The 22,288-nt window shown below is 47.9% G+C and overlaps 1 protein-coding gene across 1 annotated transcript in view; it reads left to right on the plus strand.

Annotated features, from left to right (window-relative positions):
* Positions 1 to 22,288, plus strand: part of syne2b (spectrin repeat containing, nuclear envelope 2b) — a 258,903-nt gene that overhangs the window by 165,013 nt on the left and 71,602 nt on the right. Inside the window, exons 87-97 of the mRNA XM_061744277.1 lie at positions 1,552 to 1,659; positions 3,049 to 3,216; positions 5,077 to 5,250; positions 5,447 to 5,566; positions 8,966 to 9,159; positions 10,453 to 10,591; positions 10,717 to 10,962; positions 11,960 to 12,585; positions 12,989 to 13,061; positions 13,262 to 13,408; positions 14,151 to 14,327. Of these exons, the coding sequence (XP_061600261.1) occupies positions 1,552 to 1,659; positions 3,049 to 3,216; positions 5,077 to 5,250; positions 5,447 to 5,566; positions 8,966 to 9,159; positions 10,453 to 10,591; positions 10,717 to 10,962; positions 11,960 to 12,585; positions 12,989 to 13,061; positions 13,262 to 13,408; positions 14,151 to 14,327 (2,172 nt within the window). The remainder of the gene's footprint in view (positions 1 to 1,551; positions 1,660 to 3,048; positions 3,217 to 5,076; positions 5,251 to 5,446; positions 5,567 to 8,965; positions 9,160 to 10,452; positions 10,592 to 10,716; positions 10,963 to 11,959; positions 12,586 to 12,988; positions 13,062 to 13,261; positions 13,409 to 14,150; positions 14,328 to 22,288) is intronic.

The raw sequence follows: 22,288 nt of genomic DNA on the forward strand, positions 1-22,288 counted from the left end.
CAGACTGCAGCTTCACCGGGACCAACGATGATGGTTGATGTTGATCCAGGACCAACCTGGTTAAGGAGCATCAAACTCACTCTTATCTACGTGGAAATAACGCTGAAATATAAAGAAGGGGTTGAAATGATGGTGAAATAGAAAACTGAAGATTTGCAGCTATATATAGATATATTTAGGCTATATGCACTTTGTTCCCTCCAGTTCTGCAGCGCAGCTTGAAACCCCGCCCCCTGCAGGCGTCGACAGGCGATGCAGGCGATTTTTGACGCTTTCAGTGTGAATCCAGCATAACAAAAGTTACTGAGTAAATAATGACTCCTCTTCCTGTATGTTTGGCTGCTGTTTCCCTTATATGCACTATTATCAATATTTTTCTGTTCCTTCAAATAGACCTTATATACCGAAGTTATGTCTGCTATAATAGGTTACACTGGTTCTTACTGGATGCTCTAATGACACGCTCCATGTTAATCTTACTGAGAGATGTTTCATGAGATGTCTTAAGTCTTCTGGTTGTAAAGAAGTCCAAAGATGTCAGTCATGTAGAGACGTTAGTAACACTTAAAGGGGACCCATTATGAAAAACAGGTTATTTCTTGCAGATGAACCGTCCAATTTTTCGTAGCGGTGTATCGCGTCATTCAGGCAGCCAATCAGCACAGAGCCTCATTATCATAGCCCCGCCCACTCAGAATCCTGCATAGATAATGAGGTTAGAGAATGGAAGGATAAAGACATGGTTTAGAGGCTGAATTTCTCATTTATTTAGCAAAAACAATCAAAATCTTGTTTTTAACCCTTGTACTGTCTTTGGGTCAAAATGACCCAATTCTTCTATCCTTCTTTCCTCCTGCCATGCTCTCTCTTTCCTTCTTCCTTTCCTCTTTGCCTCCTTTTTTACCCTCCTTTACTCCTTTTTCTTCCTACCTCCATTTCATCATTCGTTCCTTTATTACCTTCTTTGCTTTTCCTTCCTTCTTTCCTTATTTTCTCCAGTCCTTCCTTCTTCCCTCCCACCCTTCTTTCTTTCCTTTTCTCCATTCCTTTCTCCCTCCTTTCCTTTTCTCTCTTCTTTCCTTCCTTTCTCCCTTCCTTCCATCTTTTCTCCCTTCCCTACTTCCTTCCTTCTTTTCTCCTTTCTTCCTTACTTCCTTCTTTCCTTCCTTCCATCCATCCATCTTTTCTCCCTTCATTCATTCCATCTTTTCTCCCTTCCTTCCTTCCTTCCTTCCTCCCTCCCTCCCTCTCTTCCTTCTTTTTTCCCTTCCTTATTTCCTCCTGATCTCTCCTTCCTTCCTTCCTTCCTTCCTTCCTTCCTTCCTTCCTTCCTTCCTTCCTTCCTTCCTTCCTTCCTTCCTTCCTTCCATCTTTTCTCCCTTCTTCCCTTCCTCCTCCCTTGACCCAAAGACAGCACAAGGGTTAAGTCAATCAAGGCCTGTTTAAAATAGGTATTAGTTGCCATAATAGGTCTCCTTTAAAATTCCTTCTACAGCTTCTCACAGCTCTAACTGACTAAGTGTTTGATGTAACCCATAAATATGTGTCCAGATCCAGGAGTCTCTGCAGCAGCAGCTTGAGCAGATGAACGTGCTGCTGGAGGAAACCGGCCAGCGCCCCCCGCCTGCCGCTGCTGCCCAGCAGGTCTCACATCCACCGGTACTGGACCTTAGCTGCACACTGGGCTCTTCACATCCTGGTCATTTATAAACATGGGCCAGATAAGCAATGTCGAGAAAAAAGTCCCAATGTCAAAATGTCGAAATTAATGTTGAAGTACAATTTTGAGAAAAAAGTTGAAATGTTGTTCAACTTTATTCTCAAAATTTCGTCTTTATTCACAAAATTTCGACTTTTTTCTCAAAATTGTATTTCAACATTACACTGCAAAAATTCAAAATCTTAACAAGAATATTTGTCTTATTTCTAGTTAAAATGTCTCATTTTTAGTCAAAAAACTCTCATTACACTTAAAACAAGAGTCATTACCAGAAAAATAACAATTTTCACCTGTTTCAAGTAGATTTTCACTTAAAGCAGCCCTATGTAACTTTTCCACCTTAAGCTAATATTTCATCATCATCATTGTGATCATTGTGTAGGCTACGCCGTCGATTTAATGCAGAACCATAATTCAGGCTTGACAGGTGAAGAGAGACGTTGCATCAGCGTCAGCGAGCCGTCAGATGATGCCTCTGCTTATCATTGTCTGCGGGAATTTTACACATCGTCTCCCAAAGAGTCCGACGGTAGAAATCTAACCTTTCTGTGCAAATTATTTCCACCTGCGCTGAGAAAAACAAGTCAGAGCGTCTGCCTCGTCAACTTCACATTGTAAACGTCATGTGGAGTTAAAGCATCTGTCCAGTGTGAGAAAATATCTGCAAGTCCTTAACAATCAAAAAAGTTCCCAGAAAGACCAAGAAGACCCAACAGCCCCGAACGATCCCAGCCAGACCCACTGCTGCTCCTTCAGGGGGTAGTTTTGAAAGTCCGTCCCGTCTTATTTCATTCAAAATCAAAACAAATGCAGCGACGGGGACAGGAGTTTTCCGGCAGTACGCGCTGGTGCTCATGGGAAATGTAGTTCTTTCTGGTAAAGCACTACCGCTTTTGTCCAAAGGAGCCACCAAACTCAACAAAAGCTGAAAGTTACATTGTGCTGCTTTAAAATAAGCAGAAAAATCTGCCAGTGGAACAAGATTTTTTTGCTTGTAATGAGAAGATAAATCTTGTTCCACTGGCAGTTTTTTTCTACTTATTTTAAGTGAAAATGTACATGAAACAGGTGAAAATTGTCAAATAATAACTTATTTTTCTGGCAATGACTCTTGTTTTAAGCGTGATGAGATTTTTTGACTAAAAATGAGAAAAGTTTTAACTAGAAATAAGACAAATATTCTTAAGATTTTGAGTGCACAATAAAAAAAAATCTTCCCCTCTCAAATCTTTTTTCTCCTGCATGGCCCTAATGCTCTTCTGTAGCGTGCAGATTAGGGAAGCTTGAGTGTCTGTATCTGACGGGAGCTTGGTGTTTCCCCTGTGCAGGATGAGGCGGTCCTGGGCGGGGTGCACGGCTCGGACCTGCAGCAGCAGTTTGAGCGGCTGGTCCACAGCTTGCAGGAGCTGCTCCGTCTGGGCTCGCACCGCCTCCATCAGCCCCACGCCGAGCTGCACAGCAGGGCTCAGCTGCAGCAGCAGCTCAGCAGCCATACGGTCAGTGGAAAACACTAACGGGTTGTAAAGTAAAACCATGGCTCAAGGTTTTTCTCCCACTAGGGGAGTTTTTTCCAACAAGCACTTTATTAAATACGCGGATGACACTGCATTCGTGAGCCTCCCGCATGATGGAGAGGAGGTTGACCATTTTCTTAAATGGTGTGAGAGGGCAAACCTTGTCCTCAACCCCTTAAAGCAGGGGTGTCCAAAGTCGGTCCTCGAGGGCCGCAGTCCTGCATGTTTTATTTGTTTCCCTGCATCAACACACGTGATTCTAGTTAACGGTCGTCACCAGCTTGTCATCAAAGTCAGGATAGTTCTATTGATGATCAAGCTCCTTGTATCATGGTTTGATAAAAAAAGGGACACATCTAAAACATGCAGGACACCGGCCCTCGAGGACCGACTTTGGACACCCCTGCCTTAAAGGAAATGACCATTGATCTCAGGAAGAACAATTTGGAGATAGTTAGAGACAGTTTGGAGATAGTTAGAGACAGTTTGGAGATAGTTAGAGAGAGTTTGGAGATAGTTAGAGAGAGTTTGGAGATAGTTAGAGAGAGTTTGGAGATAGTTCGAGAGAGTTTGGAGACAGAGACAGTTTGGAGATAGTTAGAGAGAGTTTGGAGATAGTTAGAGAGAGTTTGGAGATAGTTAGAGAGAGTTTGGAGATAGTTCGAGAGAGTTTGGAGACAGAGACAGTTTGGAGATAGTTAGAGAGAGTTTGGAGATAGTTAGAGAGAGTTTGGAGACAGACAGTTTGGAGATAGTTAGAGATAGTTTGGAGATAGTTAGAGAGAGTTTGGAGATAGTTAGAGACAGTTTGGAGATAGTTAGAGAGAGTTTGGAGATAGTTAGAGAGAGTTTGGAGATAGTTCGAGAGAGTTTGGAGACAGAGACAGTTTGGAGATAGTTAGAGAGAGTTTGGAGATAGTTAGAGAGAGTTTGGAGATAGTTAGAGAGAGTTTGGAGATAGTTAGAGAGAGTTTGGAGATAGTTCGAGAGAGTTTGGAGATAGTTTGAGACAGTTGGAGACAGTTTGGAGATAGTTAGAGACAGTTTGGAGATAGTTAGAGAGAGTTTGGAGATAGTTCGAGAGAGTTTGGAGACAGAGACAGTTTGGAGATAGTTAGAGAGAGTTTGGAGATAGTTAGAGAGAGTTTGGAGATAGTTAGAGAGAGTTTGGAGATAGTTAGAGAGAGTTTGGAGATAGTTCGAGAGAGTTTGGAGATAGTTTGAGACAGTTGGAGACAGTTTGGAGATAGTTAGAGACAGTTTGGAGATAGTTAGAGAGAGTTTGGAAATAGTTCGAGAGAGTTTGGAGACAGAGACAGTTTGGGGATAGTTAGAGACAGTTTGGAGAGAGGTTGAGATAGTTCGAGACAGTTTGGAGATAGTTAGAGACAGTTTGGAGATAGTTAGAGACAGTTTGGTCCACATTTCGGTGCCTGGAATCCAGTTGTTTCTGTGAATTGCAGCGATCCATTTGTCTCTCTTAAGCTTATTTCTCAGCAGTCTGTAAAACGATAACTCCGATTTCTTGCTAAATCTATGAGTACAGTCGATCTCACAACAGCTCTTTCCCATTTTAGATGTTTTCCAGTTGCTCAAACTGAAAGTTTACGCTGACACTCAGTCTTTCTGACACTCAGTCTTTCTGACACTCAGTCTTTCTGACACTCAGTGGGCGTAAACCGCTGTGAAGTCGCATCTGTGACGTTATGCGGATTCCCTCTATAGACGCTATATAAATAACATTGAATTGATTTGAATTGAATTGAATTGAATTGAATTGAATTGAATTGAATTGAATGTTCAACTCTGGTTTTCAGTGTATGCTTTGTTTTTGTGAATCAGAAGTTCTTCCAGTTCCTGGGCCAGCATACTCACATGCTGCAGTTCCTGACGGACAGAGCAGCAGATATTGCAGCGCCCCCTGGGGAGGGGGCTGCGGCAGGCCTGCAGGACCGCGCGGCCCGGCTGCAGCAGCGTGGAATGGAGGAGGGGCTCAGGATGCAGGAAACATTACAGGTTTGAAAGACACAACAACAGAGCAATGGCCATTTTTTTTCAAGGAGGAGATTATACTGAGATTGAGCTGCAGAGAGTCCAACAGATTGTCACAGTTTTGTTTGAAAAAAAAAAAATTCAATTGGAATGTCTTCCAGTGTTTTGAGAATCCTCTAAAGATGGACTTGTTTGAATGTCCTGGTGTGTTGTCTCCCAGATGTGGACGCGGTGGGAGGAGGACGGCGTCTGGGCAGACGCCCTACTGAGCAACACGGAAACATCACTTTCCCAGATCCAGCAGGGGCGCAGCTCTGAGGAGCAGGAATCCTGCTGCAAGGTAATCTCCAGCCACGTTTACACAGAGCCGGGGATTTACAAAAACGGATATTTCACCCTCTACTCTTTGAAAAATACCATCATTTACACCAGGGATCGGCAACCTGCGGCTCTAGAGCCGCATGCGGCTCTATAGCACCGCCCTAGTGGCTCCTGGAGCTTTTTCAAAAATGTTTTTTTTTCCTTTTTTTCCTCTTTTTTTCTTCCTTTTGCCTTTCCTTTTTAATCTCAACATTTCAACTTATTTCTCAAAAGTTTGACTTTTTTCTTGACATTCCAACTTTTTTCTCGACTTTTTTCTTGAGATTGTACTTCAACATTAATATCGAAATTTCGACTTTTTTCACGAAATTGTACTTCAACATTAATCTCGACATTTGGACTTTTTTCTCGAAGTGCATAATGAAAAAAATTATCTTTCCCCCAGTAATAACTAATATAGAAACATGCAGCATGTGTTGTCTTCATTCTAAGGCTGATACAAGACTTTTCATTTTTTGCGGCTCCAGACATATTTGTTTTTTGTGTTTTTGGTCCAATACGGCTCTTTTAACATTTTGGATTGCCGACCTCTGATGTACACGAACCCACATAAATATCTGTTAAGGTGCTATGAGCAGCCAAACCTACAGGGGGCAGTGTAACGAGAAGATAAAGTCATGCTAGCCAATCGGAATCCTGGAAAAAAACATCAACAAATGACACGAGTAACTTCCAGTTACTTCCAAGATGAACGAGAGTCTTTGGTTTGGAGTGACAGAGAAGTGGAGTTACTTTTAAGTGTGACGTTAGAATATAAAACAGGTAAAATACAAGAAAATATTGACGGTTACTAACTAATTGTAACCACAGGTGTCACTCATGACGCTGGTGACGTTTCTGTCTCATAATGTGACGTTCTGAAGCCTAAATGTCCGTTTCTCTCTGTTTACAAGCAAACGTGAAGACAGAGTTTTTTGCAAATCTCCACTTTGGCCAGAGTTTTCAGGAATTATGGTTTTCGGTGACTTTGAGCTTCTTTTTCGTGTAAACGAACGGCCAAAACGCATGAAAACACCAGCGTTTTTGCTACGTGGAAACAGGGCCTTCATTCATCCGCTGGTCACGACCGTCCAGAGGACTGAGCGCTTTTTGCAAAATTCCATCCTGCCCATTTGCAGGATGTCGGACACACGGCCCACGCTGGGCTTTGTGCGCTGCACTCAAAACCTAATTGGCTCAACTAAACTCAAGTGAATATGTTGTTTTCTGTAGCTGTACAGGATGTGCCTCTTTTAGCTACATTTCATCTTGGTTAATATTTCCTCTCTGGGACTGTAAATGTGTCCCTACTCTTCAGAAATGGATGATGGAGGCTGAGGTGGTTCACTCGTTGTAAAAAATGGAGACACAAGTAAAGAGGTCTTCTCTCTGTTCATCCATTCTTGACCACACGTTAAAATATCACACAGTGAAAGAAATATGTCCAGAGTTTACAGTTTAATATTAAGATTTCCAGAATATTCAAATTTTTTGAGACATATATATTGGGATATTTGAGTTTTCTTAAGCTGTAAGCCATGATCAGCAATATTAAAATAATAAAAGGCTTGCAATATTTCAGTTGATTTGTAATGAATCCAGAATGTATGACATTTTTGCATTACAGAAAATAAAGGACTTTATCACAATATTCAAATTTTCTGAGACAGTCTTGTATATTTAGGGCTGCAGCTATGGAATGTTTTAACAATCGAGTATTCTACTGAAAATGTCATCGATTAATCGAATAATCGGATAAAACATATTTTTGTTTAGTTAAAGAGCAGTTATAAATATACATAAGATGTTAGATGTTAATTGATATTACTAAGACTAAATTATATAATCCAGTAGGTTCATGGCTGTGCATTTAAAAACCCTGAACTTACACCAGTTGACCAAATCCACTGCCTTCACTCAAAAAACTAAGGATCTTACCAAGAAATGTTCTTATTTCTAACCTAAAAATGCCATTACACCTGATAGCACACATCACTTAAAAGGTTAGGTGTTTTTCCCACGTGTTTCAATTGAACTTTCATTTGTGTCAAGCACATTTTAAGTTCTAGTTAAGTTTTAAATTAAAGTCTTGATAAGATTTTGAGTTTTGGCAGTGTTCAAAATAAAATTATGAGACCTGCTGTATTGGAACACATTAGGCACCAGAGCTACTGGATGTTTTATCCATCAATGACTACAGAGATAAAATTGAAAATTACCCAGTTAGCTTTATTACGTTTTGAGCTGGAAATGCTGCCACACTTTTGACATTTTCTGCCTTTTTTTTTGTTAAAACCAAACATATCCAGCGCCTCTTTCTTCTTCCTTTACGTGCGTGGCGTCAGCGCGAAATACCTGCTTTGAGCTGGGGGAATTAAACGATTCCTCGAGGCAGAGTAAATTCCTCCATCATTTTTTGTAATCAAATTACTCTAATTATTCGAGGAATCGTTTCAGCCCTAATTATATCATTCATGTGTTGCTTTGTATTTTATTATTTCTAGAACAAAGGCAATCGGTGGTGCTCGGAGCAACATATGATCTCATTTCCAATGTGGGTTCATGTACTTCAGGTCCTTAGTACTTTCAGTGAACCGGGTTAACATGGGCCACATTTCTAGTTTAACCAGTGCTAAACCAGTTAAATACACAATAATGTTGACAATAATCCTGCAGAATCAGTGTCCTGTCAGAAAGATCATTAGTATTCACTGTAACAAACACGGAAGACCTTTTGAATCCTGCCATAACTTAAGTATTTGAGACAGAGCTGAGATTGTGATTTCATCTCAACCACCTTATCAAACATGGAATCTGGCTCATGCTTGAATCATTATTATCATCATAATTTGGCACTTAAAGGAGCTTTAAGACCTAAAGACTAACAAAACATGAAGGGACACCCTAAGACTCTCATACAGCCACTAAAATCTGCTGCATCATATAATTTAACCAAAAGCCAAGTGATAACATCCCCCTCACTGAAGCTCATGCTGATGTCCAGCTCTCTGCAGGAGTCAGCACTGAGTAGAGATGATCGCACCATGGTGTCTTTTTAGAAGTAGCTTTCCTGTATAAACTATGACCGAGTATTAGGGCCTAACTAATACAAAACATTTTTGGGAAATTAAGAGAATAAAGTCGTAATATTACAAGAATAAACTCGTAATATTACGAGAATAATTTATGAGAACCCTAACCTCAATTCGGAATTACTATTTTCATGTAAACTTGAAGGAAAATAGTTTAATTCTGAATTATTTAATTTGGAATAATTAATTCCAAATTAAAAAACATCATGTAACTGTGGCCATTGAGTTTGCACCAAAGCCAGGTTTGCAGGTGCATTTCAATGACATCATTTCTTTTTCGGTGACAGGAGCTACTTGGCGTTTTGGAGAGCAACAAGGCCCGGTTCAGCCACGTGTTGGAGGCGGGGAGGCGGCTGCAGAGTTTGGGCTGCAGTGTCGTAGGTGCGCACACCTCCAAAATGGAGTCGCGCTTGAAGACTTTCCACTCCAGGCTGGAGCAGGAACTCGCGGCTGCTGGAAGGAAAAGAAAGCTGAGGAACAGGTGAGAGCTGGGGAAGAGGGGTGGTTTCAGGCCGAGTGCAACACGGCGGGGATGAGAATCAGTCCTGCCCCAGGTGGAGGAGTTCAAATATCTCGGGGTCTTGTTCACGAGTGAGGGAACGATGAAGCGTGAGATTGACAGACGGATCGGTGCAGCGTCCACAGTTATGCGGTCGATGTACCGGACCATCGTGGTGAAGAAGGAGCTGAGTCGAAAGAAGAAGCTCTCGATTTACCGGTCAATCTACTCACCTACCCTCACCTATGGTCATGAACTTTGGGTAGTGACCGAAAGGACAAGATCACGGATACAATCGGCCGAGATGAGTTTCCTCCGCAGGGGGGCTGGACGCTCCCTTAAGCCTGAATTATGCTTCTGCGTTACATCGACGCAGAGCCCTCGCCGTAGCCTGACGTGCACCTCCCAAAAATTTAAACTACACGTTGCGGCGACGCAGAGCGAGAGGGCTGTGATTGGTTCGATTGGTAGCAACGCATTTCCAGTTCCGGTTCGTGAAGCAGTCGTGAACTTTCAGCGCTCTTTTCTTCGTGTGTGTGTGATTTTGTTTTTTTAGGTTGTTTTGGTGTTTTGCACAATAGTTGTCCTTATCTCTTTGATTCACTGTGACCGGAAAAGCCGGAAGCTAAACAAAGTATCAACTAGTGCTCTGGGGGGGTTATTGCACCGCGGAGAAATGGAGTGACGGAGAAGTCTGAAGGTTCACGACGGCGTCACGGCAACGGCGTATGCTCTGAAGAGATGGAGGAAGAGCTGGAGGGAGAGTTGGAAGGAGAGCTGGAGGGAGAGATGGAGGAAGAGCTGGAGGGAGAGTTGGAGGGAGAGATGGAGGGAGAGATGGAGGAAGTGTCTGGGGTGAAGGAAGTCTGGGCATCTCTGTTGAGACTGCTGCCCCCGCGACCCGGGAACGGATAAGCGGTGGAGAATAGACGGATGGATGGATGGATGGATGGATGGATGGATGGATGGATGGATGGATGGATGGATGGATGGATGGATGGATGTTTGGGCCAAGTTCTGCAAAGGACAGATCAGCCCTGGATGGATCAGCAGTGAGCTGATCCAACCAGGGCTGATCCTCGTCCCTCCCTTTTTTAAGAGGAGGGATGATAAATATCAGAAATAAGCTTCAAAGCTGCAACATCTGAATAATGTAACACATCTTGTGAAAAAACAAAAGAAGCTCCCATTTTCTGGGATACCGCGGTATTCTGGCCGACGCTGTGTTGACGTTTGGTGTAAATTCCCTTGGTGTAAATTCCCTCCAACAACCAGGTTTCTGCGCGACTCCGCCGTGCTGAAGGACTGGATGACGTCGGCGCGAGAGTCAGTGGACGAGTGGACGCAGCTAACAGCCCCGACCAATGAGCTGAGGGATCTTCATCAGAGGCAGGAGCACTATCTCCAGTCTGTGGTGAGGAAGATTCTGTGTGACGCTCAAACCCCAAACCCCCGAGTCCTAGACGGACCAGTGAACACTTCATAGATGTGGTTCTGAAGACGAGTCACAAGACCAACCGTCTCATTCCTGTATTTTAGGCTTTGACCAAAGCATTGGAGACCAAATCTGAACTGAAAGTGTCGGTGATCAGCACCGGCACCCAGCTGGTTCAGTTGATGGAGGAAAGGAGAGACTCCAGCGGAGGTGGAGAGGATGGAGGGAGGAATCTGTCCCGGACTTCAGACCCAGATCTGGACTCCATCAACACTCAGCTCAGACGAATCGAGCTGGAGTGGTCGGGCCTGGCGGCGGACGTCCCCGTCCTCCAACAGGCTCTGCACAAGGTGAGGACACTCCTCTCTGGCTTCGGGTCCTGTCATTCATGAGGGGAACCGTCGCGTCGTTCTGATGGGCCTCTCTGATATTCAGGATGAAAAAATTATCATTTTGGCCGTCTGTAAAAAAGAACTCATAAAGCTTTAAAGAAATCTTGCTGCCTACTTTGGAAAAAAGAAAAAAGTAGCTTCTGTCTTGGGCTGCACAGCCTGTATCTGGGCCGAGAGGGACACAGGTGGACAGAGGGGAACAGAGGAGGGCCGAGGAAGACCGAGGGGGACAGAGGTGATGCAGGACATGCAGGAGATGCAGGTGATTCAGGACATGCAAGAGATACAGGACATGCAGGGTATGCAAGACATGCAGGAGATGCAGGAAATGTAGGACATGCAGGAGATGTAGGACATGCAGGAGATGCAAGAGATGCAGGACATACAGGAGATGCAGGACATGCAGGAAATGCAGGACATGCAGGACATGCAGGAGATGCAGGACATGCAGGAAATGCAGGACATGCAGGACATGCAGCAGATGCAGGACATGCAGGAGATACAGGAGATGCAGGACATGCAGGAGATGCAGGAGATGCAGGACATGTAGGACATGCAGCAGATGCAGGACATGCAGGAGATACAGGAGATGCAGGAGATGCAGGACATGCAGGAGTTACAGGACATGCAGGTGATTCAGGACATGCAGAAGATGCAGGAGATGCAGGAGATGCAGGACATGCAGGAGATGCAGGAGATGCAGGACATGCAGGAGATGCAGGACATGCAGGAGATACAGAAGATGCAGGACATGCAGGAGTTACAGGAGATGCAGGAGATACAGGAGATGCAGGAGATGCAGGACATACAGGAAATGCAGGACATGCAGGACATGCAGGAGATGCAGGACATGCAGGAAATGCAGGACATGCAGGACATGCAGCAGATGCAGGACATGCAGGAGATACAGGAGATGCAGGACATGCAGGAGATGCAGGAGATGCAGGACATGTAGGACATGCAGCAGATGCAGGACATGCAGGAGATACAGGAGATGCAGGAGATGCAGGAGATGCAGGACATGCAGGAGTTACAGGACATGCAGGTGATTCAGGACATGCAGAAGATGCAGGAGATGCAGGAGATGCAGGACATGCAGGAGATGCAGGACATGCAGGAGATACAGAAGATGCAGGACATGCAGGAGTTACAGGAGATGCAGGAGATACAGGACATGCAGGAGATGCAGGAGATGCAGGAGATACAGGACATGCAGGAGATACAGGAGATGCAGGACATGCAGGAGATGCAGGACATGCAGGAGATACAGGAGATGCAGGACATGCAGGAGATGCAGGACATGCAGGAGATACAGGATATGCAGGACATGCAGGAGATACAGGAGATGCAGGAGATACAGGACATGCAGGAGATACAGGAGATGCAGGAGATACAGGAGATGCAGGACATGCAGGACATGCAGGAGATACAGGAGATGCAGGACATGCAGGAGATACAGGAGATGCAGGACATGCAGGAAATACAGGACATGCAGGACATGCAGGAGATACAGGAGATGCAGGACATGCAGGAGATACAGGAGATGCAGGAGATGCAGGACATGCAAGAGATGCAGGAGATGTAGGACATGCAGGACATGCAGGACATGCAGGAGATGCAGGACATGCAGGACATGCATGAGATGCAGGAGATACAGGAGATGCACGAGATGCACGAGATGCAGGAGATGCAGGAGATGCACGAGATGCAGGACATGCAGGACATGCAGGACATGCAGGACATGCACGAGATGCACGAGATGCAGGACATGCAGGACATGCAGGACATGCAGGACATGCAGGAGATACAGGAGATGCACGAGATGCATGAGATGCAGGACATGCAGGAGATGCAGGACATGCAGGAGATCTGCCTGAAACAACGCTTTCAATGATTCAACGAAGGTTATTTGCAAACGGAGGTTCATGAAAGATGGGGAGGATCCACAAACAGGGAATGACAGATAGCTTCACCATGGTTGCAGCATGTTACATGTCAGCAATGATAAGTTGAGCCCTGGGGGATGCGGTGGAGCTCATAACGGGGGCAGGAGAATAGTGAGGGGAGAGGAAAGGAGAGACGACCAAACAAGAGTATATTCAGAGCAACTGAGCCTGTAAGAGCAAACTTTCTTCGTGCTGCTTTAAGAGGATTGTTTAGTCTGAACAAATGTGTGTAAGCTAACATTTATGTAGCGTGAGAAGAGTTTTTAAGATGAGAATATTGAGTGCTCTTGTCCTGTCCTCCTGTCCCCCAGCTGTGGATGGAGGAGCTGCCGACGGAGGCGGCGCTGCAGGTGCTGGATGCTCAGCTGGTGGATCTGGAGTCCCAGCTGGAGCAGCATCGTAGCATCAACCAGCTCTGCAGCACGGAGGACCTGGCCGCTCTGCTCCGCCGCTGCACGGTACAACCGTCCTTTCTCCTATCTGTCCACATCTGCATCACTATGGCCACGGTTACATGATGTTTTTTAATTCAGAATTAAATAATTCAGAATTAAACTATTTTCCTTCAAGTTTACATGGAAATAGTAATTCTGAATTGATGTTTACATGGAAAACACGTTTGATGGTCTTTCTCCAATTCCTCTACAGGTCTGGGGGTTGGGAAGGTTCTGATTGGATAGGGGGGCGGACCGGAAGTTAAACTACCGGAAGAAAAACAAACTTAGCCGCTACAACTTTGAAACTTTGAAAAGCTCACGATTTTGATGTTTCCTGTTTCCATCTGTTCTTTTAATGATTTCTATTTATTAAATAAATGGTCTCTGCTCTTGACCAGCGTTTACTGCGTGCTGCATCTTGAAACTTTGTTTGGAAAACCAGCCCAGCGTGGAATATAAGCGTCATGGAGACAGACGGGCGAGGGAACGAGCAGCGCAGAAAGACCAGAATTAATTTAAAGAGGAATGAGTGTAAACATGATCTGGAATTATTCTATTCAGATTTAAAATCAGAATAAACCAGCCACTTACTTCGGAATTAAGTTTAACTCGGAATGGCCATTTTCATTCAGAATTAGGTGTTTACGTGGTAATTTTTACTCATTTTAAAACGGATTTAATTTTCATTCTGAATTAAAAAGGAAATAAACTTCCTATGTAAACGCACTGAATGTCTCAACATGTTTCCTTTGTTTTGTCGTAGGAGTTGCAGACAGAGATGTCTGCCCTGCAATCCACCCTGGACCACATAGACCAGCGCTTGGAGGCGTGTGATACCGAGACGTGCCAGAGGGGGCGCTGTGAGAGCAGCCGGTACGCAGAAGAGCAGGGAGGACTCAGCCAGCGGTGGCTCCGTCTGCAGGGACGTCTCCACACGCTGGTAACCTGCAGCCCAGTAGAGGAACAGATCAGAGCCGGGCCGGGGGCGGGGCATAGGACCGGGGGCGGGGCATAGGGCATAGGCGGCCGGGCTACTATGTCAACAATTTACCACAAACTCCCATTTTCTTGCTGCCAGTGTGTGTCTGTGATTGTGTTAACTGTAGCTACCTGTAAACCTGCTCCCTGACCATGATGCAGCTTCTGGTGGCCCGGAATGATTTTGTACATGTAAAAAACAACTATTCAATTCAATTCAGTTTATTTGGGAAGGGACAGTGTACATTCATATACATTTAGAATTAAAAATGCAAATGCACCCAATTTTAGCTACAGAGCTAGTTTCCATTGGCAGTCCCCCGGCTAAAAATATAAAAGAAAGACAAGTTAAACAACAAGTTAGAACAAATACAAATATAGCGTGCAAAAAGTTTCTGTTCTTGTTATTTTGCTTCTATTTAAGATAGAAGGAACAGGAGAACAACATGACACATCTGTCATGGTTTGGTTGGTAAAGGACCCAAGTGCAGGAGACAGAGGGAGGCTGGAGTCAGGAGTTCTCAAAAACAAAAGGGTTTTAATCCAAAAAGGTAAAGCAAAGCGCTGCAGAGCAGGATAAATACAAAAACAGGATCAGGACCAAAACACGAGGAGACATGGAGGAGAGAACAGTACGGACCGACAGGGAACCAAGGAATGACAAGACAAGATATACTGAGGGGATAACGAGACAAGACGAGACACAGGTGCGGACACAATCAGGGCAGATGGGACACAGGCGGGGCAAGACAGAACTGAAACTGGGAGGAAGTGTCAAAACCCTGACAGTACCCCCCCCTCAAGGGACAGATCCCAGATGTCCCCAGAGTCCTAACCCAGGGTGGGCGGAGGGGGCCTGGAGGAGGGCCCAAGCCACACACGGCCAAAGTTCCGGGGGCCGACCTCGGGACCGGGCAGACCAGCGAGACAGCTCGGGGGGGCGTCCCCGAGGCCTAGGCCTGGGTCTTGGCGGGGGGCGTGACGAGGATTCTTGGTGTGGCTCGGGAACCTGACGGGGCTCGGGAACCTGACGGGGCTCGGGAACCTGACGGGGCTCTGGGACCGCCTCAGGAACAGAGGGCTGCGGGGCCGCCTCAGGAACAGAGGGCTGCGGGACCGCCTCAGGAACAGAGGGCTGCGGGACCGCCACAGGAACAGAGGGCTGCGGGACCGCCTCAGGAACAGAGGGCTGCGGGACCGCCTCAGGAACAGAGGGCTGCGGGACCGCCTCAGGAACAGAGGGCTGCGGGACCGCCTCAGGAACAGAGGGCTGCGGGACCGCCTCAGGAACAGAGGGCTGCGGGACCGCCTCAGGAACAGAGGGCTGCGGGACCGCCTCAGGAACAGAGGGCTGCGGGACCGCCTCAGGAACAGAGGGCTGCGGGACCGCCACAGGAACAGAGGGCTGCGGGACCGCCACAGGAACAGAGGGCTGCGGGACCGCCTCAGGAACAGAGGACTGCGGGACCGCCTCAGGAACAGAGGGCTGCGGGACCGCCTCAGGAACAGAGGGCTGCGGGACCGCCTCAGGAACAGAGGGCTGCGGGACCGCCTCAGGAACAGAGGGCTGCGGGACCGCCTCAGGAACAGAGGGCTGCGGGACCGCCTCAGGAACAGAGGGCTGCGGGACCGCCTCAGGAACAGAGGGCTGCGGGACCGCCTCAGGAACAGAGGGCTGCGGGACCGCCTCAGGAACAGAGGACTGCGGGACCGCCTCAGGAACAGAGGACTGCGGGACCGCCTCAGGATCCGGAGTCGGGGCTGACAGGAGGCGGGGAGCCGGAGTCGGGGCTGACAGGAGGCGGGGAACCGGAACAGGAGCTGACAGGAGGCGGGGAACCGGAACAGGAGCAGACAGGATGCGGGGAACCGGAACAGGAGCAGACAGGATGCGGGGAACCGGAACAGGAGCAGACAGGATGCGGGGAACCGGAACAGGAGCAGACAGGATGCGGGGAACCGGAACAGGAGCAGACAGGATGCGGGGAACCGGAACAGGAGCAGACAGGATGCGGGGAACCGGAACAGGAGCAGACAGGATGCGGGGAGCCGGCGTCGGGGGGCATAGGATCCCCGGAGCTGCCCGAGTGGGGGCCCGGGTCCGTGGCGCTGGCTGCGGGGGTACCCGGGTCCGAGGTGCCGGCTGCGGGGGTACCCGGGTCCGAGGTGCCGGCTGCGGGGGTACCCGGGTCCGAGGTGCCGGCTGCGGGGGTACCCGGGTCCGGGGCGCTGGCCCCCCCTCAAGGGACAGATCCCAGATGTCCCCACAGTCCACATCCAGGGCGGGCTGGGGGGGAACACGGGTCCTCGGAGCTGGCTGAGGGGGGGCACGGGTCCTAGGAGCTGGCTGAGGGGGGGCACGGGTCCTCGGAGCTGGCTGAGGGGGGGCACGGGTCCTCGGAGCTGGCTGAGGGGGGGCACGGGTCCTCGGAGCTGGAGCAGGAACAGGGGTCGATGCGTCCAGGACCACCGCTAGAGCAGGAACAGGGAGCGATGCGTCCAGGACCACCGCTAGAGCAGGAACAGGGAGCGATGCGTCCAGGACCACCGCTGGAGCAGGAACAGGGAGCGATGCGTCCAGGACCACCGCTGGAGCAGGAACAGGGGGCGATGCGTCCAGGACCACCGCTGGAGCAGGAACAGGGGGCGATGCGTCCAGGACCACCGCTGGAGCAGGAACAGGCTGGGGCTGGCGCTGGCGCCGTCGCTTCCCCTGGGGCTGAGAACCCCCGGGCCCGCCTCGAGCCAGGCGTGTTCCCCAGAAGGGGGGAACAGGCTGGAATGCGTCCAGGACCACCTCGGGAACAGGAAGAGGTGCGTCCAGGGCCCCCACCGGAACAGGCTGGGGCTGGCGCTGACGCCGTCGCCTCTGCAGGCTCCTGGGCCCACCCAGAGCCAGGCGTGTTCCCCAAAAGGGGTCACAATACTCCTCCTCGGCCCAGCGCACGTCTTTACCCGCTTCACGGCAGAGGAAGTTCAAAAGGGTGAGGTAATCTCCCGCTGGGTCCAACTGGTCGGTCCGTTCTGTCATGGTTGGTTTGCTTAGAACCCAAGTGCAGGAGACAGAGGGAGGCTGGAGGCAGGAGTTCTCAAAACAAAAGGGTTTTAATCCAAAAAGGTAAAGCAAAGCGCTGCAGAGCAGGATAAATACAAAAACAGGATCAGGACAAAAACACGAGGAGACATGGAGGAGAGAACAGTACGGACCGACAGGGAACCAAGGAATGACAAGACAAGATATACTGAGGGGATAACGAGACAAGACGAGACACAGGTGCGGACACAATCAGGGCAGATGGGACACAGGCGGGGCAAGACAGAACTGAAACTGGGAGGAAGTGTCAAAACCCTGACAACATCAATCTTACTAACACGATCTTCACGATTGAAGAGAAGATAAGAAAACAAAACAGCAAAACAAAGAATTTCATACTTTAACACTTGATATCTTAATTTACATGTGCAAAAAGGAGTAGGAAGAAGTGTAAACTTATTTAATCCTACCCCCATTCACTGATCATTTAACCTGTATTTATAAATACTCACACACTGTACTCACACACTTATCTATACATACATAAATACATACATACACATAGTTGAATATTTCTATATATTTGTACACACATGCCCATATAAATATATTTATTTACACCATACTGTCTCTATTAACTGCATCTGCTCTATATCTATGTATATATCTACTTACACACGTATTCACACACACTTATACATACACATACATCCATACTTACATACATATACATACACATATAATTAGCTGCCCATTTCTGTACATAAATATAAATAAATCTAACCAATAGTGTTGTAGCATGCTCGTGCTACCCGGGGGTCAACCGACAGGACAGAGAGGACACGGGGTTTCGTGGACAAATTCAGATTATTTATTTCCACCCAGACACACGTGAAAACGCATTTCATTCTGCGTCATTCCTCCTCCTTCTCCAGGGCCCGCACACTACTGAAATACACAAGAGCATGAATTAGACACACCTGTGCACCATCAGCTGTTCCAGCCGCGTCACCTGTGCGCCACTCCCCTGCACTCTCTCTCGCCCCTGCAGACCACGCCCCAATCCTGCACCCTGCACCCCGCCACATACCCCCATCGCCCGACTCAGGCCGGAGACTGTCCGGCCTAGCCGGACTAACTTCTCATTAAAAATCAATCAGAATTTATTTACATACGGGTACCACAGCAGATGTGTACGATACACAAAAACCATTCACTAACACGAAAAAACAACAACAATAAAAATGAAACTTAAATGCATGGATTGTAAAAGAACTCAAACGCAATAATGAACATGATATCAACGAACATCTACGGTTTGAACATTTAAAGATGGCGGGGCCTTTGGTATTTTAAAGATGGCGGAGCCCTCAACAAACCACGTGCAATGAAATGACAAACACAGCGCTTTAAAACATGAATGACTAGCAGAAAGTGGCGACTACAAAATAACCGAACACAATGATGATAACAGTGATGATGATGTATGCAGTAATCTCAGTTCTGAACCGCTCTAAGTTATACTGATCACCAGTGCTCACGACCCCACGCCTCCTCGTAATCCGGATCGGACAGCTGCGGGCTCTGTCGACTGCGGGTCGCGGTTCTGCTGGGGGTTGCCCGGTCAGAGTCTCTCGGTTCACGTCCCTTCCCCTGCAACGAAACGGACAGCGGTGGGTGCCGCCTCGTGCCGGGGCGTGCTTCCGGATCAACGGAGCCTTCTCACATGTTTCTAGGCGCGGCGGGGGGGGGGGGGGGGGGGGGTTCATTCGTTGCCGTGCGTCCCTGCTCGCCGGTCGCCGACGCGCGGGCGTCCGGCCCGGAAAAGCAGCTCACAGTTGGGCGAGATGCCGGCCGTCTGTCCAGGTAAACGTCCCGATTCCTGATGCAACAGGAGCTCGGAGCGGGGAAGGGGGCGTCAGTCGGAGCGTTAAGTCGCAGCGATCTCCCGATCTGATGGCCGGGAGCGCGTGAGCGTCGTGGGCTCGGATCTGCAAAACTTAAAGCGGAAAAAGAGTTAATGGGAGGCCAGAGGGCCCCCCCTCCGGGGACCGCGGCTCCACGGACCTTGCCTCCCCCCAGCCGGGGGGAGAAAGGGGATGTGATCCTTTGGCACGGAGCCAGGAGCGGATCAGCTGCTCAGGATGAAAGGTTAAGACGAAGAGAGACGGAGCGCTGCCAGTCCGGGCCGCAGCGGATCAGCATGTGCTGATCCCCAGGCCAGTCCGCCTCGGACCTTCCTCCGAAGGAGGAGACGTGGTCCCGACCGGCCTTTGGCACGAGGCCAAGCTGGATGAACCGACCAGCTCGGCTGATGAAGAAGGAAGAGAACGAAAAAAGGAGCAACCGAGGGATTTGAGTCCTCCGCGCGCTGCGATGACGTCACCAGCGCGCGGCCAGTGATTGGGTGCGCGCCGCTCAGGCGCCGCCCTCCCCATCGCAAGGCATGCCGGTCTTGTAGTTTCGGACAAGGCGGCCATTTTAGGAGGCACATTAGAGCCGTTTTCCGGCTGACCAGTTTCAAAGTTGAATATACACATTCACCAAATGTTCATAAGCATTTATAAGTTCAGAGTTCACATGAGCACATGGGCGTGGCACAACAGTCGTAAAAAAGCGAGCTGTGCCCAGCCGATCCAGGAGCTCGTCGACCCGAAGCATCAGATATGCATCAAAACGTGACACCTCATTCACCTTGCGATAGTCCACACAGAAGCGTATAGACCCATCCTTCTTGCGCACAAGAACGTTGGGACTAGACCAGCCACTGTGGGACTCTTCTATTAACCCCATTTTTACTGGGGCTTGGACCATCCTCCCAGTTTTCTTTAACCAGGTCCAAAACCCCACGCGGTGTTCTGCCAAACAGCAGCTCAAAGGGGGAAAACCCTGTCGAGGCCTGGGGAACCTCACGCACTGCAAACAGCAGAGGATCAAGCCACCTATCCCAATTCTGAGCGTCCTTACGGATCATGGCCTTAAGCCGGTTAAAACGCTCACATAAACCATCCGTCTGGGGATGATAAATGGCCAGGTTTAGTGTCACGGCTCACTTGATACAACCTGTCCCTATTCAATGCAAAATGTGGATATGTGAGCGCTGCATCAGGGCGCACCTTGTGACCATCAATTTGTATCACTTGGTCGAAGGCTGAGTGTAGAGTATCGTCACGAGACTGCTCCAGTGGAAAATCTTCCATAGAGTGCAGCGGGTCCCGCCGAGCCTCCGCCTGAGCCTCCGCGGGTCCCTCTCCCTCTCCGTCTGCAGCGTCGGACAACCTCGCGTCACCACTGAGCACAGCGCACATACCGCATGTCCCTGGCTGCCGTGATTGCATCCCCACACACTGACTCACCAAATTTCCAAACCCGGCCAATCGTGTCCCAAGATCAGAGGATGCAAAAGGCGAGGGCTAACCGCGGCCTTTACTCTAAAAAAATAATCTTGCGGGTGGGGCCTGCTGCCTCAGGGCCCCATTGGGCCCCTGCTGCAGCCCATCCGTCGCATTCATATTTAAACCGGTCATGGGCTCTGATGGACGACGTTAATTCACGTGAACATAATCCCAACGGGGGACTGTCCACGTCTGTCACCCTAGCGATAAGGAACGACCTGATCTACCAGGAGCTCTGTCTCTTCATAGCTGCTCACGGCTCCAGCTGACTTTTCAGCAGCGCAGAGACAAAACACAGTTTTTAAAAAAGCTTCACCGCTTGAAGCTTCTCTCTCTCTCTCATTTTTTAACTTGATATCCAACACAAGCCACGGATCCAGCAGCACATCTATCATCTCCTCCAGGTTCTACATCTTTAGTGTTGTTGTCTTCTTCGTTTGATTTGATTTTGATTTGATTTTGAGTTTTTATTTCGTTCCATTTGGATATAACATAAAAATAGTCCAATATTTTAAATGGCACCGAAAAGGTACAGGCTGAAGCCAAGGCTTATTATGCCTACCCTTTTATGAACCTCAACTCAGGAGGTTTTACACAAAACAAAACTAATAATTTGGATTCAAACATTGAAAAAGAATGGATATATTGGACAAGTAACAGAGGTATCTAGACAAGAAGCAAAGACAAAAACCATACTATAATTTGCAAGGAGTGTTAAATTAAGTGGTTTTTGGCTAGAGACTGTACAGCGCAGAGAGCAGATGTTAAGAGTAGGGTGTGTAACGTTTAGATCACACAATCAAATACGTCACAGCAGCTTCACTCCATCCTCCTACTTCTGCTCCAGGTGCTGAATTGTTATGGAAAAGAAACTTGGCTGAGTTGAGTAGAGCTGAGTAGGTACTAGTGGAAAAACACTATTAGTTTGTGAGCGTTTGCACATTTCAGACCACTTCCTGCCGATGAAGCTGAATGTGATCAACTCATTCTAGTTGTTAGATGCAGCTTTTCCCCCTCACACACCACAGGCAACGCAGAGCTCAACGCAGAGCTCGACGTCTCGCTCCGTGACATTTGACACGAGGCCGGCGGTATTAGCGGCCGACTGCAGCTCTGAGCCCCAGCTGGCCACATTTAATAACCCTCTCAGTAAATGTTGACGGAGCTCCGGTGATATTTGTCCCGCTGGCCCAGATGAGAATTCTGCAGGTATCCGTGTCGGTTCAAGGCCCCCAGGGTTGTTTTTCTTTAATTTTTAATTCTTTATTTAGGTATGGCAGTCCGTATCACAAAGTAAAAGCAGTAATATTCTTATCCGCCACCCAGTTTTTTCATTTTAAGTAAACATATTAAGCAGGTGTCTGCAACCCAAAATGTTTTAGAGCCATATTGGACCAAAAACACAAAAAACAAATGTCTGGAGCCGCAAAAAATTAAAAGTCTTGTTATAAGCCTTAGAATGAAGTTATATTAATTATAACTGGGGGAAGATTT

This window comes from Cololabis saira, chromosome 16, assembly GCF_033807715.1.
Source record: "Cololabis saira isolate AMF1-May2022 chromosome 16, fColSai1.1, whole genome shotgun sequence".
In the NCBI taxonomy this organism is placed as follows: Eukaryota; Metazoa; Chordata; class Actinopteri; order Beloniformes; family Belonidae; genus Cololabis; species Cololabis saira.